Genomic DNA, 17,822 nt, shown 5'->3' with positions numbered 1-17,822 from the left:
TGGGCTAAGAGATTCTTTTGCCAGGAGTGCCTTGGCATTGTTGGAAAATGAAAAGCTCAGAAAATGAATACACTGTTTAAAACTATGACTCTTCTCTTTTTCTACTTCATCTGTTGGTCCATTTTTTTCCTTGTGTGTTATCCATGCGAGAATTCTTGTGAGACCTGCCACGGAGCTTATTCAAGAGATTCAGAAATATAGAATATATATTATATTATGTGAGGACATCTGTTTAGTGTGGTGGGTATAGATGGAAGTCATATTGCATGGTGATTAAGGGAATGGGCTCTGAAGGTGGGCAGACAAATTACGTAACTGCTCCATACCTTGGTTTACCCATCTGGACAATGGGAATAATGAGAGTACCTAGCTGACTGATGATTTTGCAGATTCAGTTAGACAATACACACGGAAAGACTAGAATAGGGCCTGGCCTACAGGGTACAGTCAGTAAACGATAGCTACTTTTCATATGATTAGAATATAAAACACAGGAGGAGATATAGGAAGCAATTTCAATCTCAGAGTCAACAGTCTAAATTCTTAAAATTGTTCCCTAGATGATCACTTTTTCTTAAGGAAACATATTTGCTAATGTTTCTGAGATCACATGCATGCCTCAAAGAAATATGTAGTTTTGAAAAATCTATTAGTGCCTTCCTAAAGTAACCTGTGATTGGAATATTTATGCATGTTTGGCGGGGGGGGGGTGAGCAACCTCCTGTTAAAAATCATCTCTCTCCTCCTGGGTAATTTCCTAACACGGCATTCCAAAAGTATTGAGTACTTTAACTCATGGCACAGTGGTTAAAAAATCCTCAGTGTTCTCTTTTCAAAACTACTAGGGAAACCTCTGGCCTATTTCCTCAAACAGTAAAAAATTTTGTGCCTAGAATCTCACAAGAAACCTATAAATACTACTCTTGAGATAACTTAAGAGTCCTATCAAACCTCAGATATGCCCTCGCAGAAGAAAAAGCTCCCCAAACTACAAGCAGCCAGGAAGAATATTCACTGTTGGTAGGGAGCGATTAACTGGAAAAGTCAAATGCCCAGTATTCAGCCACAGGCTGATTATTAAATTGATGACTGACTTTGGTATAAGAAATACGTTTACAAGGAGAAAAATTAATGTTGACTAATTTAATCTAGAGGGAAAAAATTATTTGCCGAAAGCATCTAGAATTTTATAAAACTAAACTATCAAACTGTCTTCTATTTAAAAAAAAAGAAATAAAAGAAGGATATCCACACCAACACAAGCATCAAGTTTAAATGTAAGGAAGGTAATTAGAAATTCAAATTAGGTACAATGTCTCTGTTTTTAATTGGACCATTAAAACATCCCATTTTAAGCTTTTGTAGAAAACAATGACCAATCGTAAGGGGGGAAAATCTTCTTGCCTTTAAATTAGCATGGTATATTGAAGAAATCAAGTGCCATTTTCAAATTACCACCTCAAAAATTATAACAAAACTTTATCCAGACATATCTGAATCATAGCTTTTGTTATAAATTTTTTTTTATTTGTAATAAGAGAAACATTTTAGGAGAATGGAAAAGAAACACTTTTCGTAGGACCTAAGAGTATATTCAAGACCATTTGAAATTCTGGGGCAGGGTGAAGCTTACTGAATATCTCAGCAGGGTATCGTTCAGGTGAGTGCAACTGGTGGGTGCAATGACATGTGACAGGATGCACACAGGCACCAAATAGTAACTAAGCATCTAGGGAAGTTTGATTGGGTTAACAGAATTTTTGCGGCTTGGAGACATCATTGCACACAGCATGTGCTTTATCACATGAAATCTCATTGTTTCCATGGCACATTGAGAGGTTATGAAATCAACAAATCCAACTCCTCAATATTGCTATGAATTAAAAGAAGCTTGTATTCAAATGAGTTCTAACCCATGGCCATGGTTCACACTAAGTTTCTAAGAACAGAGGGGGAAAAATTAAGGACATTTAGAATTGCTGTTGAGTTTAAGGTCAATAATGTACTATTCATAAATGATTGAATTTAGAAATCAAGATCCTTTTAGCAATCATTTGCTACTCTGGCCATTCCAAATAGTCTTACTTTGCAACATAGGTAATAAGGAAAAATAAAATAGAAAATATTTTACTGCATTTTAAAATTCCACAACTATATACTAATCTGAAACATATGGGATGCTCTATTCCTTTTGCTTTCAGAGAAAGAAAAGCTTATATTTACCTGGGCCCACCAGAGACTTACGTCATATCCACTGTTACGAATTCCACGCCGGGGTCGCTCCCGTGTCACCAGAAGGTCCATCTCTGTCTCCCCTGGACTTGGGCTATTCAGAGACTGCCGGCTTCGGTAGACAGAGTTCTTCGTCTGTTGCCTGTAGAAAATTTAACAACTGTTATGATGCAGCAAATGCCCTGACAGATGGAATTCTCCACTGATCCAAAATACAGGCAACCAATGAAGGGTTCAGTTGAATTTGCCTCACAAATCTCAGAATTGATGGTATTTGTTCCCCAGCCACCAGGGGCCATAGAAATAGTAGAATAAATAATTTTTTTCCAGATGCTGTAACCATTTGGCTGGATTGTAAATGCTCTTTCATATGGTATCTACAATCAATTGCAACACTGCAACCTCATCTAAAATACTGCTGATGGCAAGGCCAAGGGCTTTCCCTTGACCCTTTAAAACAGCTAACACTGGAAGAACAAACTTGCTTTTGTTGACTGTTGACTCAGCAGCCTCCTGTTCCTTTTAATCTTTCCGATTCTGCAGGCAAGGTTCCGTGATGTGTTAATAAACCTTGAGGCTAATGGGAAGCTTAATACTGCCACTTCGACAGATTCTCTTTTCTACCTTCACCACAGTGCTTTCCCCTCTGGGCTAAGGAGCTGTCCATCCATCCATCCATCCATCCATCCATCCATCCATCCATCCATCCATCCATCCAAATTTACTGAGTGCCTACTATGTTCCAATCACCGTGGAAGATGGTGATCCACAGTGAGCAGGACAGAGCTTACATTCTAGAGAGAGAGAGACAGGTGAACCACATGATAAGTTCAGAGTGATAAGTGCTATTAAGAAAAACAAGGAGATGAGAAATACAGATTGGCAGTTACGGAATAGTTATGGGGGTGTAAAGTACAGCATAGGGACTGCAGTCAATGATATTGTAATAACTATGTATGCGGCCAGGTGGGTGCTGGAAATATCAGAGGAAACACTTTGTAAAGTATATGACTGTCTAACCTCTCTGCTGTGCACCTGAAACTAATACAAAAAAATATTGAACGTAAACTGGAATCGGAAAAAAAATTTAAAATGAAAATTTAAAAATTAGAAAAACTAATATCTGTTCATCCTGACTTCATTAAATATAAATACATGTGATATTTATATGTGTGTGTCTATTTAATCAACCATAAAGTATATTATTATTGGCAATAAAAGCTTTATATTAATGTAAAAACAAAACAAGGGGATGAGACGGGGGGTTATGAGGATGGAAGATGACTTTAGATGGGATGGTGGGTGAAGGCCTCTCAGGAGGGGCGACATTTCAGCAGGGACCTATTTAGAGGTAGCCGCATGCCCGTCTGGGCACAAAGCGTTTCAGCCCCAGGGAGCAGCGTGTTCAGAGGCTCCACTCGGCTCCGCCCTTGGAAACGCACGCATTTGCCACCACTGTCTTGTTTCCACTTGTCATGAGAGAAATTTTTTTGAGGAAGGTGAAAAAACAGCAACGAATGAGGGTTGTGGCTTTGCTTTGCTTTTCCCATAGAAGGTAACTCTTAGAAGTGGGGAGTGAGGCCTAGTGGGGACAGATGACTTTCACATAATCCTGCAGAGTGACAAAAGTGAGACAAAATCACCGGCTTTCTTCTCATCCAACAATAAGTTTCCCTCTGTAAATAACTCTGCATTTATCTATCTTGAGAGAACTCCCCAAATACCACCTATTTTGTGTCTCGGTTCTAACTTTCTACCCATTCACAGGTTGAAGGTGAAAAGGCTGCGTTATTTATTCCCAGTGGCTACGCGGGAAACCAGACCCTGGCAGGTATACACGCCTTTTCTGATCATACACGCAGTTAGTCAAAGCACGACAGTCACACCCTGTCCGTCTAGAACAGACATTAGAACTCCCAAGGCAAACCACTGCCCTCGGGATTAGCCTAGGGAATGAAAACGACACTAACAGACCTGCCCCCTCACCACGAGGAGCTTGCACCCATTTGGAGAGCACCTGTGCTCTCTGCCTGGTACCCATATGCTGTTCTTTGTGGCACTCACCTCCTCCAGGGGTTGGCATGTGACTCAGGCAGTACAATCACAGCAACAGGTCCCCATGGCCACACTGACAGGTCAGAGGACCGGTACATGAGTTGGTCCAATGAGACCGAGTCCCAGGGCTTTTGCTAGAGCAACCAGGAAACAGGCATTCTCTTGGCACTGAGGTTTCTAAGAAGATAGGATGTAAGCCTAGAGGTGCTGGCAGCCAGTGTGCCACTAGGAGGTAAGAGCCTGCCTGAAAAGGAGCCAGCAAAGAGTGAAGAGATAGCAAGACAAATATGGGAAACACTGTATGATCCCTTGGATCTAGGCATGCCAGAAGCCTTGACCATTCAATTATGTTCAATAACAAATTCTCTTTTATTTGACCTGTCTGTGCTGGATTCCCATCATTTGAAACCAAAAGAATCCTGACCCATACAAAAGCTTAAGCCCGACAATAATAAACGGTGCCCTAGAGTTATGCGCAATGACAGGCTTCCTTTAGGAACGGAGCACAACTCTGTAAAACAATCCTTTCTGAGTGATTTACACTTTAAGGGAGACCCCAAAGAACTCTCATCCTTGACCTAATTTCAAACCGTTTGGTTTTTTTAAAAAGTAGATTTCACAGCTGTTCTGAGACTGCCAATAAGCCCATTTAGGAAAGATCTACGAATAAGGGTGGTGGAGGGTAAAACACCAGATTTAGGAAAGTAGGTTATTTTGGAAGTATTAGAAATACAGCAGTGGAATTGTGGAAGCCCTTTCAAGAACCATGAAAGTGGGCGGGAGCTTAGACGCTGGGGTGACCGTCAGCCCCCTTTTCCATCAAAGACAATGTTCCATTAGGACACACAGCTTACAGGCTGCTGTTGGCATGGATCTCGGCTGACCACACCATCAGTGTGCTTGGTGTGCATGAAACTACTTAGACGTAATTGGGCTGTCAGGTAGACAGATTACTTACTTTAATCAGAGTTCCATGACGTGTAGTAATTTTTTGTTGGTATTTTGCTATATTCTTTAAAAGTTAATAAATTTAGAGAAGTAAGTTTTTTACCTCTGAAAATATCGCTGGGCAAATAATGATAAATCTTGTTTGGATTTTTAGGGGCTTTTTAATCCCATTGTAGTTTAAGGAAGTCGTTCCCAAACTGTGTTATGTGGAACCCTAGGGTTTCATAAAGAGGGATGGAAGCCATCTAGTCCTCCATCTAGGAAGGAGGAGGAGGGGGAGGAAGCCCTGCTTCCATCAGAGCAATTCTGTCTTTCTAAGCTATTGCTTTAGGTTGTGTTCTCCCAGAAGCAGGCTTTGTAATGATTTAAGTGCAAGCGGTTTATTTGGGAGAGGGTTCCAGGAAGCACAAGCTGGGAAGTGGGAAAATGAGAGGGGGAAGGGAAGGAGGCTAATAAAGGATATGATATAGAGTGAATTAGTGCTTTGGGCAACTGGGCCTCAAACTCACTGTTAAAGTGCGGGAGAAAGTTGTTTTAAAATGAAGGTTTTCTTTTATTCAGGTGTGGCAGCACCCACAGCTCAGGAGATGACTGCCACCAAAAAGACAGCTTGTAATACTCACAGATCCCAAGAAAAAGGGGCATGCCCTGCCACGGAGGGCCACATGGTGAAGCACCAGGGTCTGTCACAGGCAGAGAGAGTGAGGGGAAAATGTGCGCAAGAGCCTTTATTGTGGTTTGGTGAGAAGGAACAGACAGGGCAGGGTACGCAGGCTTAGGAGGCGGTCGTTTGAATAATCTCAGCAGACTCTGGGGCATAGGGCTGTTTCTAGTTGTCTGACACCTGGCTGAAGTGATTAGGGCAGGGAGATGGGGACCAGAGCGTGAGAGCCCTGTGTAAAGGGGACGGTAAGGCTCTGGCTTTTTGGTTTGTACATGAAAGGTGTACTTGCAGGTAAGCCCTTCACCTTTCTGAGAATTGGCTAGAGAACCTTGGGAGGGGCAGTTTCTTCAGGGTCAGCAAGGCCCCAAATATCACATCATCAGATACAGGAATTAGAAAGCGTGGTTGTTACAACAGTGTAGCTTATACCTCGGGGTTCTCTGTCCCATCTGTCATTGATGGAGGGTGTTCCAGGGCACATTAACCATCTGACACTTCTGGTCGGGGCTGCCAAGAAAAAGCCCTTAAGTCAGAGTCATAGGTGTTCATAGGAAAAAGGATGTATGGCCTGTATGGGCGCAGTGGGAGTCGAGGGGACCTATGGAGTGGGGGTGGGGGTGGGGGCTGGCCTCTCACAGGGTCTGCTTCAGCTATATGACATACTTTTGGTCTCTGGGCCAAGAGTTTATAACATAAAAATGGAGTGTTCTTCTGACTATAAAGAAAAGCCTATAAAACCTCTCAAAAGATTTCAGGATGAGTCAACATTTGGAATCTGAACTTTGTCTTTTGATTTATTTAGGTCTCAGGGTAAAAGTCTGGTTACTGATGCTACTTCTGGACTAGAGAACAATCCCTTCACCTGTGCCTCATGGTGCTAGGCCACTGAGAGCAGAAGTTTTGGAGAGCTGAACCACAAATAGCAATGAACAGGTAACTAACCTGTGACAACAGATAACACACAGTAGGCAGCCTCTGGAGTTGACTGCAGAGTGGACAAGAATGATACCTCAGAGCTTCCTGAGTCTCTGTCACTCTCTTTTTCTCTGTTAAGCTTTCCCTCCCCACCCATCTCTTGCTATTTTCATCTCTATTCCTACACTCACCTCAACTGATTTGTAGTCAAAAAATTTTTAACATCATTTTTGGTGCTTTAGCGTCATTAAATCATTTCTTTAACATACGCTTACTGAGAAATCAACTACACATTAACAGATCGGCAGGTCATCCAAGGGCCTTAAGAATCTGGCCTAAACCTATGCTAGACAATGGAGGTGCATCTCTACAGGAAAAACGTTTTGTTCATTCTCATCAAAAGCCTCAACTAGAAAGGAGTCCAAACTCAACACTACAGAAAGTTATTGCCATACAAAAGAAGAGATCAAGAGAATAAGACAGGAAAAGAGAAGAACTACAAAAACAGTCAGAAACAATTAATAAAATGGCAATAAGTACAAACGTATCAACAATTAAAATGTAAGTGGATTAATGCTCCCATCAAAAGATGAATAGATAAAGAAGATTCGGTACATATATACAATGGAATATTACTTAGCCATAAAAAGAACAAGAGCTTACCATTTGTGACAGTGTGGATGGACCTGGAGGGTATTATGCTAAGTAAGATAAGTCAGACAGCGAAAGACAATACCATATGATTTCACTTATATGTGGAATCTAAAACACACAAAAAAATGAACACAGAAACAGACTCATGGATGCAGAGAACAAACTGATGGTTGCCAGAGGGGACAGGGTGTGGGGTCTGGGTGAAAAAGGTGAAAGGATGAAGAAGCACAAATTGGTAGTTACAGAATAGTCCCAGGGATATAAAGTACAGCATAGAAAATATAGTCAATAATATTGTAATAACTATGTATGGTGCCAGATGGGTACTAGGCTTATGGGGGGAATCACTTTGTAAGTTATATAAATAAATGTTTAACCACTATGCTGTATACTTGAAACTAAAATAATACTGAATGTCAACTGTAATTGAAAAATTTTTAAAAATTTTTTAAAAACCTCAACTGAAAATTTTATTTATTTCTCAAATAGCTTCCAAGTTAAGTTCCTCTTATTTGCACACAATCTTTGATTCATTTTCTGAGTATGAGCAGGAAACCCAGAGAAAACAACTTCCCGTCCAGTCTATGAAAGGATGCTGAAGTAAAAAGTATCAAAGTGCAAAGTAAAAGCTAAAGAAGCTCTCAGCCTCCCCATAAAATCCATATCTTTTCTTCTCTTCTTTTACAGTTATCAACATGGTGACACTGGCATTGTGATCCCTGTCACAGTGTGATTTCACATCAATAGCTTGTTTTCCCGCCAAGCCTGATTAGAAGCATGGTAAATAAAGTACTAGTTTAAAATCCCTCATTTCTTTTATTAAAAATAAATTGTCAATTCCATTCATAAAATTTAGCCCCGCCTCCCAGCTTGATTTTGTGGCTTCCATCCAAGCCTGCCAGAGGATCAGCTTTGCTTTTAATAAATACCCACTCTGGCAGGGAACTGTCCTGCCCCACCCAGTCTGTGGAGAGCATATGTGCCAAGGCTGTGGGGCGGGCCGGGGCACTGGCATGCTATAAGCCAAGGGGCTGTCACCAAGGAGAATGTATTTCAAACAGATGGGCTGAGATCATGAAAAATGTTTCTGAAGAAGTGCTTCAGGGTGGGGAGGAAAGAAGAAAGATGGACATGTGAAGCTTTGCTCAAACCTCTACTCCTTTACCCAGGAGGTGAGGTCACTCTCTGCTTAGCTGGCAACAAAGCCTGGAAGGGTGTTAATTCGAACCACGAGGCCTAACCTTCCCTCGGGAGGCTGGGTCCCGCCTACAGACTGTGATCGCACCTCACATCTCAAACTCCCACCTCACTTGTGGGTAATAAACGTTTGAGGTGGTTACCTTTCCCTCCCAATTCGGACCTTACACTCCGTAAGAGCCGCAATTCGGCTGTCGTATCTGCCATAAAATGTTGAATGAATGGGCGAGAAAAAGCAACATGACCGTGACAGTCAGTATTTAGCAGGGTGGCTAATACATAGTAGGTGACCATAAATGTCAAATACACGAACAAATCTATGAATTAAAGAGAAGAGCCCAGCGTGGAGCTCTGAGTAGCCATGTGGTAAATACTTACTGCAGCTGAATAAAAAGTGAGGCGTGAACTTTGCTTTTCTTATGCAAGGGCCTCAAAATAATTGAAAAGTACCATGTCCCTTGATCTGGAAGTTGCATAACCAAACAGGGGATAATTATATCTTCACCCAGCTCTGAAACAGCTACAGTTTGAAAATATCATTAAGCTAAAGGACAATTATGGTTGTTTGTCCAAGTATTTTTTTTTTTAATGGCTTTAATTTTATTCTCTCCCAGACTCATTATGAAGCATGTGCTTGCACAAAACAGCATGGTCTGGTTCAGCAGCCTTTAAAGATGACAGTCCTAAGCTAACAGATCAAGGGACCAGGACTGCATTGCCCAAGGCACTCTCTGTCCTCACCCCACCCATGGTACCGAGAATTAATTCCCTTACAGACCGCACCTGTTTTTAGACTCAGTGAATGGGGCGCATGGTTCTGGGTCTGGATCCAACACATGCTCGATTTCCTTTTGGGCTTTTTCGTACATCTTTTTTCTTTCTGTCTGAGCTTTGTTTGTCTCCACTGCAGGGAAATCGTAATACCCCTTCCTCTTGGCTTTGAGGCGCAGCTTGTTCCGATAGTGCTCGATGTCTGACTTCTGCTTCAGGGCTTTGTTCACCTGGGGAGAGAGAGAGTCTCAGGCCCACACCTGACCCTGCACAGGTGAGGCTTCCATCAGAAGGTCACAACTCCAGGAGAAGTTATCCTAGGGTTCAGGTCTGGGCCTGTGAGCCAGTCAGACCCAACTGCGATCCAGTCCAAGAACAGCCCACAACAGTGGGCCACAAACAACGTGGAGTCCGGCACTCACCTAAGTTGCCTGAGACCACTCTCCCATAAGAGATTTCCTGAATGGTTTTGAATACAGAACTTCTCCCCCTTCAATCACTGCATGGGCCAGTATTTATTGGAACAGATGTTCTGACATGGTTATCTTTGCTTATTCTCATTTTTAGAGTAGGTCAGGTAGCCTGGATGTCCTTAATATAGGGTTTTTTCAACCTAGCCAGAGTGGGGAACGTTGGGTCCTCAGTTCGTATACTGCCGTGAAGTCATTTGGTCTGGCCCTGCCAAGGCAACTGCAGGCGGGACTTGAAAGTCAGTAGATCTAGAAGCTTTTTTCATAGCTAATTTTTAAGTTGATAATTTTGTATGGGCCATGAATGATGCTATAAATATCCAAATGGCCCTTGGCAGATAAAAGGTTCCCCCATCCCTGACATACTTCCTGATATGGTGCTCACAAAAGGGTACATCACTCCTGTGGTTATGCCAAAAAAATGCATAACCTCAATCCAATCATAAGAAAACATCAGACAAACCCAAACTGGGAGACATTCTACATGATAAGTTGCCAGTACCCTTCAAAAGAGCAATAGTCATGAAACACAAAGAATGGTCACAAAGAAAGACTGAGGAACTGTCCCAGACTGGGGGAGACTAAGGAGACAACTAAATGCCACATGGGACCCTTGGCTGGATCGAGAAATGGAAAAGGGCATTAGTGGGAAAACCAGTGAAACTCAAATGAAGTCTGTAGATTAGTCAAGAGTATTGTACCAATGTCAACTTCCTGGGTTTGATAATTCTATGATTCTGTAAGATGTTAACATTAGGGTAGCTAGGTAAAAAGTGTATGGGAATTCTGTACTATTACTAAAATTCTTTTGTAAGTCTAAAATTATTTCAAAATAAAAAGTTTTTAAAAGTCGCACATCAAATGATTCACTGAAGTTTTGTTTATAATAACCAAAACCAAAACTAAAAACAAAAAATACCTAGAAGGTTTGAACAATGGGAGATGAGTTTTCCAATCTATGGGGCATATCTTCTCAAGTAAGTCATTAATAATGATCATCAGCAAGACCATGGCAACACAGCAAATGCCTAATATTCGAGATAGAAAGTTGTCATGGTATGATGAGATTCTAAAATATGAGTTTGATCAAAAGCTTGAAGAGAAGGTACAAAAATGAAAACAGGATATGTTAGGGTAGTGAAATTATAGTGATTTTTCTCTCTTGCTTTCTGAACTTTCTATGTTGTTATGTTTTTTAAAAAATAACCTTTATAAGAATATCCTGTAATACATGAAAGAAAAATTTATGGGTTTGAGGCTGTGCTTTCTTCACTTAAACAAGCCACCAGAAGAAAAGAAGAAAAAAAATTATAAGACAGTTTGTCGTAAACTCTACAAGGCAGCAAATTACAGAGAAGAGTTCAGGGTTCTTTTCCAATCGTAATGCTGGTAAGATCCATTCCTTTAACTACCAAAATGTAACAGGTATCCATTTCTGGGCAGGGAAAATGCTCATTTCTTCTCCTTCTGTGACAGGGTGATGGGCTTGGCAGGAAAAGGGAGCAGTAAATTGAATTTAGTTGAGATTTGGAATCTGTCCCTGTGACATTTATATCACTAAGCTAGGATGAAATTTTTGATCCAGGCATGGTGGCCATTTCCTGGGTCCATAACTGGGGAGAGGGTCCTAATCAAGAGCAGTTACCAGAGCATTAGTGACAATCCCAGAGGCTCTAATTAATGGGCTTGCACTTCTCACAGAACTGTTCCTAAGGAAAGATTCAGTGGCTTTGAGAAAACATGCAGGTTACTGAATTATAGAGCCAAGGGGCATAAAGTACATGATCAATGAATCCTCGCTCATTGGCTAATTGATGATGATGTTAATGAGCTTGTTGAGTGCTTGGCACTATTATAATGTTGTGATACTCACAACAGCCTCATTTTACAGATGGAGATACTGAGGCACAGAGAAATGAGCAAACCTGCCTAAGGTTACCGAGATAGTAAGGAGAAGAGTTGGGATCCCAATCTTTGCAGCGCGGCTTGAGAGTCCATACTCTTTTAAGCACAATGCTGTTTTTCATTGATAGGCCACAGATAGTCAAAGAGAGGGAAGGACCACTGGATAGGGAGCCAGGGGACCTGAACGTCATGGATATCACAATAACCTGCAGTATGACTTTGAGCAAAGGCTGCTTGACCCCTCTGGCTCCAGTTTCTTTAAGTAAGTATGTGTATGTGTATGTGTGCACATGTGTAATGTAAATGTTCACATGTAGGTTCTATATACATGTTCTTAAACATTCATTAACATCTTTAGCCCACTGACTATTCTGCTACAGAAGGTGGAGAAATGTCAGATATTTACCTAATTTCCTCTCCTTTAAACTGCCTCTCTCTCTCTATCTATCTGTCCATCCACCCATCCACCCATTTTTCTTTGTGAAATCATCATTCTTCATGTATATTACAATTTTTTTCACTCTTAGGAAAATTGATGACCACATGATTACCATAAATATCCTTCTGAAAGCAGGCAAAGGGTTGTTTCAAGCTTGCTCAAAGGAGTAAGTCACTTCAAAGCCCATATAGTGGGCCACATCCCTGTTCGAATGACAACATCTTCTCCAGTTCCCTCTTACTTTAAGCCCCTCGCATCCCCCCCTACAACTGGCATCCATAATGAACAGTTTAGGAGTGTTATCAAGAAAGGTAGAAGACTGTCTGTGTGTTAAGGGGTGGAGAAGAATTCCTGATGTTTCTCTTTATAACTACAGTTTTTAAGTTTCCCCCTCTGGACTTTCTAATGAAGGTCAAAAAATGCTCTAAAACATCACCCAACAAACTTGTTCTGGGTGACTCGTGTCCTGATTCGTTCGCTGGGGCCTGTGCATGTCGAGGTGAAAATGACCGACGGAGCCCCATACACCTGGCCGCCCCCGCCCCTGGCGTTCCCGGGCGCTGCTGCTGGCCGCCCCGGTCTCTCCTGCTCGGGGGGCTCCGGGCTCACCTCACCGTTGAGCGCCGCGGCCTCCTGGCTCCGGTCCGGGGTGGGGTGCACCACGGGGAGGGCTGTGGGTTTTATTGCGATGAGCTGCACGGATCCAGAAGACGTGTCAAAGGGATCGGCGGCCGCCTTGCCAGAGTTGTCAAAAAGAACTGCTCCCTCCTCTTCATCACTCGCTGGCACTAAAGCACAAATGCACACAGTGGTCTTATGGCCGCAGGGGAGCCGCGTGATGGGGGGGGGGGATCATGGGGGGATTTATGCGAAACGCTCACAGCCCAAGGACATCGCATCACTCGAAATGGCCTCAGGAACAACAGCGTCTGGTTCTGTGCCAGGGGCGCGCTGCACCTCACGTATTTCTTTTAAATGTAAGATCTACACTATCCAGCCCTCCACTGCGCTATCCATGGGTAGGAAAGAATTTTAAAGGTTTGAGTTTAAATGGTAAAAACTGTTCTCTCAAACCTGCGACAAACACTTTAAAAAAAAAAAAAAAGTAAAATTTTTTCCTCCAAGTTTGAGTCCGAGATGGAAAAAAATTGTAATTTGGCCAAACCTGGAACTATTCTTAAAATATGACAATCAACAGAGTAACAGCACTCAGTTAAGTTTCTGTCATCAAAGCTACCCATTTTTGCACAATGTTAAGGTGACAAGTCTTCCCTGGTCAACTAGCTACAATAATTACAGGTGACACTTTTTTTTCTTTCTAAAGGCTGCTTCTCAATGATTTGGGTTTTAGTTTCTTTCATTTATCAAAGGAAAGCTAAGATATAACCACCAGAGAAACTAATTTAAAACTACAGACAACTCCCCTAATTAAATAGAGCAATTTTCACCTACACTCTTTTAAATTAATTCTTGCCTCTGACAGATAACTACTGGGATCGCTGAAAGACACCAGCCTGCCGTGTGCTTTCAGAACTAAGCTGACAGAAGAAGTTCCAGGGCAGGTGGTACCTTGCTGATTTACTTGTCCTTAAAGCATTTTCCCATTAAGCAACTATAAGAATGACAGTTTATTGAGCACAGCTCCGCGAGAGATAAATTAAGCCTGTTCAAACAACTAAACCAGTAGGCAATTTAGGAGCAAAATAGGTGTTATTAAAATATGAATGTAATAGAAGTGCATTTATCTTTCCTCCTGTCTGCCTAAGAGATTGGAATGTTATTTAAATTATTGAAAAACACATAGTTTGTATCATTCTGTCACTTATCATAATCACAGAGATTTGTCAAATTAAGCCAAAGTAAATTGTTATTTCACAATGTGGCTAAAACACCTCAGAGTCTAACAATGGTTATAATTGGAGTATTTTTTGGTTCTGTGGGCTTATTTGCAAATAGCAGGCCACCAAGCAGCCAATGACAGAGGACATTCTCTATTCAGACATGTTACCAAATGTATATATCTTTTTACAGTGGAGTTTTGCTAGGCAACTCTTGCCTAGCCACCGTTATCTCCCACCCGGATACCTGCTATGAAAGCCATCTATGGTAGCCAGCCTCCCAGATGGCGCCCAGTAACTCTCACCTCCTCATAGTCACAGACACAATAAATAGGACTGACCTGTGAAATCAAAAGGAAATTGTAGAAATGACAGTGTGTTACTTCCACGGCTAGGTCATTTAAAAACATTGTGGCTTTCACCTTGTTCTCTCTTGGGTCCCTTACTCTGGGAAAAGCCATGCTGTGAGGATGCTCAAGCAGCCCTATGGAGAGGTAGCCTCATGTGGCAAGATACTGAGACTCCTGCCAGCAGCTATGAATGAGCCATCTTATAAGTGGCTTCTGCAGGCCCAGCCAAGCCTTTAGATGACTACGGCCCAGACTGTGACCTCATGAAATTCTGAGTCAAAACCATCCAGCTAAGTCACTCCTGAATTTCTGACCCACAGACATTACATAACACGATAAATGTAGATTATTGCTTTAGGTGGCTAGGTGTTGGGGTAATTTGTTATGCAGCAATAAGTAACTAATACACCTTCTAAACAACCCCCCTCTTCCAAGCTTCCACTCTTCTACTCTTGTCCTCCTACCCTTAAAATACATACTCTACCAGCAGCCAGGATGGATCATCTTTTTGAAAGGCAACCAGATCACAGTACTTCGATCAGAACACTCTGAAGGCTTCATGTCTCTCAGGATAAAACCCAGAGTCTTTGGTGTGGCCACCAAGGTTCCACAGGACCTGGTCCTGGCCACTTGCCCAGCTTGTTCCTGCCTCCCTCCTTTATCTGCTCTCCAGCTACAACAGCCTTCTCAAACACAGCAGGTTTGCTCCCACCTCTGGGATTTTGCATTAGCTATTCCCTCTGCTCAGAAAGCTCTTTCCCCAGATCTTTACATGCCTAATTCCTTCTTAGTTTTCAAGGTGCAGCTTGATAGACTTTCCTTGGCCATCAGTCTAAAATAACCTGCCTGATCACCCTGTTATATTTTTTTCATAGCATTTAGTACTATTGATTTGTGTACTGACTTAACTTGCTCCACCCCTGCCACTAGAATGTAAGCTCCGCTCTTGCCCATCTTTTGAAAGGCAATACCTATTGCCTTTAATAATCTCATAGACAGCTGGCTTTCAATAAGGATTTGCTGAATAAATGATGAGTAAAGGAATGACTAAAATTTCCTGACTCGGAAGGGATATGTTAGTACCTACGGAACAGGTAAACATGTGAAGGATGCTACTTAACATTTATACTGTTTCTGGGTTGTGACAGCCTCACTCCCCACCGCCCCATGGACAGGATAAGGGGAGGAGCACCACTCCAAGGAGACAGAAAAAAGGTGTCCCAGAAACTGTACAAACTACAGTTTTTTCATTCTCACTCTCAAAATGGCCATATTCAGATTTGCACAACAATTCCTCTAGGTTTAAGAGAAAAATAATTAGTTCTTTTCCCTGCAAAAAAGACTATATGGGAAAATACATTAAAGAACATTACATTAAATATTAATACTAAAATGCTATGTGAGTACAACAGGTTCAGGGGAATATTTAATGCATAATTAGTCCCTAAAGAAAAAGTAGGAGAGATTGCTAAACGAAAGGGCCACAGTTAAACTGTAGAAATGTCCTATATACCACCACCACCGGAGTAAATACCGTCAACATAGTAAATGCCACCATCTGGATCTGCTTGTGTCGTTGTTAGTTTGAACTTCTGCAAATCAGGCAGGAAGGGAGATTTTATTTCTTCCTGTTTCAATTGGCATGGGGAGGAGGAGAGGGAGCCCTCCCATTTAAGGCAGAAAATGCTGTTAAACAAAGCATGTTTTCTTCCTGGAATTTCCATTAAAGCTCAGAGACAACATATAGCTAGCATCACTGCCCTCTGGTTTTGTTTATCATATGATAGGCAGGTCTTCGCCTCACTGGGAAGGCAAAGAAAGAATTAAAACTGAAACTGTTTTTGAACTAATATCTCTGACACATCCTCAAGGGCCTCTGCTAAAAAAGGAGTAATTTGTATTCTAAACTCTCAGATTCTTGTCCTCTCCGGGCCCGTGTGTCCCGTGACTATTAGGAGGCAGGGTCTGATTGGATTCTGAGCCTTGGCAATGAAATCTCTCAGTGAAGCAAGGTGCACACGTAAGGGTTTATGGAAGTTTTTGCTCTTAAATGACTGAAGATTTAAATACATATGGTATGTTCTCACCTGGAACTCATTTTTAAGTCTTTCCCGGAAAACACTTTTTTCCAATGTGACACTGGTTTTAATTCAGAAGTTGAAGTGTCTGGATTTGGTTGAAAAAATTCCAAATTCTTTTGCTTCCAAAATCCTAGCTCTCACCTCTATCTTTCCCACTTATATTTAAACATCATCCTGAAATAGACTCTAAGGTAGTCTTGTAGCCACGGTAGCTCATGAAGCCATCGAGTTACAAGGACCCACCCAGCCCTTTTGCTAGCGGGGCAGTGTGTTTCCGTTTTAAAGTTCTTGTTTTCACAAAAGGGGAAAACCAGAAGCTACAAATGCAACAAAACTGGTGGGAAACAAGAACAGTTTTAGAATGATAGCCGGGTACATTACCATTTGTTGATTAACCTTAGAACTCTAACTTTTGGAATGGATACTGAGCTGTAAAACAACATCTGAATATTCCATACCAAGAGAATAGTTTGTTCTCAGAGGCCACAGTCACACAATAAAATGCCATTTGCAAGCAACAATTATGATACCTTTCTGTTTTCTTCCCAATTCCATTCACTCTTCCCACCCTGCCTCCCTGCCTCCCTCCCTCCTCTCCCTGCCTTAGGTTCCTCTTCCAACCCAATAAAACACACTACTACTGAATTTTTTGGTGAACTCTAACCTAGCATTATGATAAAGTGGAGCCCTTAAATGAAAAGGACAAGTGTAGGTTCCACTGAAGGTCCATCCTAGAATTCTGATGTGCTTCAGTGTCTGTTGACATTAAATGAGTTGGTTCTATCATTTCAAATTTCAAACTGAAACCTCATTGAACGGGAGCTAGTGGTGAAACAAAAGCCACCAACCCTGACAATTCAGTGGCAAAAAGACGATGCAGCGAAGCACTGGGAACCTGGAGAAAGGATGGCTTTTGAATAAAACAAACGCATTAAAACCTTAACCTGTTACAGTAATTGCATTTTGTTAGCGCAGCTCACTGGTGTTATTTCTGAACCCGGTATTTAAATAACCCGAGTGGCCTAAACAGAATAAGGAGGCAGGCAGAGAGGAGGAGGGAAAGGGGAGAATGGGAAGGTCAGCAGGGACCCTTAGGGCAGGTCCCGGTCTCACCAGCCAGCCTGGGAGTGATGGGGTCTGAAACTGGCCCTGCTCCCTCCCCGTCTATGAATTAAATGCAGGGGAGGGGGAAAGGTATCATCTTCTAACTGTGGATTTACTGACAGAGGAGTCTGTATACAGCACATTCTTATGCAAGAAAAAGGTCACAGAACAGTATGTACATCGATTCCATTTTATAAAA

General features: G+C 41.9%; 1 protein-coding gene across 1 annotated transcript in view; it reads right to left on the bottom strand.

Annotated features, from left to right (window-relative positions):
- KIAA1549L (KIAA1549 like) overlaps window positions 1-17,822 on the bottom strand; it is a 100,044-nt gene that overhangs the window by 31,882 nt on the left and 50,340 nt on the right. Inside the window, exons 14-16 of the mRNA XM_087822275.1 lie at window positions 12,860-13,038; window positions 9,449-9,666; window positions 2,245-2,374 (exon numbers count right to left, since the gene is read on the bottom strand). Coding sequence (XP_087678401.1) covers window positions 2,245-2,374; window positions 9,449-9,666; window positions 12,860-13,038 — 527 coding nt within the window. The remainder of the gene's footprint in view (window positions 1-2,244; window positions 2,375-9,448; window positions 9,667-12,859; window positions 13,039-17,822) is intronic.

The sequence above is a fragment of the Miniopterus natalensis genome, chromosome 11, assembly GCF_054644295.1.
Source record: "Miniopterus natalensis isolate mMinNat1 chromosome 11, mMinNat1.hap1, whole genome shotgun sequence".
Taxonomy (NCBI): Eukaryota; Metazoa; Chordata; class Mammalia; order Chiroptera; family Miniopteridae; genus Miniopterus; species Miniopterus natalensis.
This window is presented reverse-complemented; position numbering and strand designations above follow the sequence as displayed.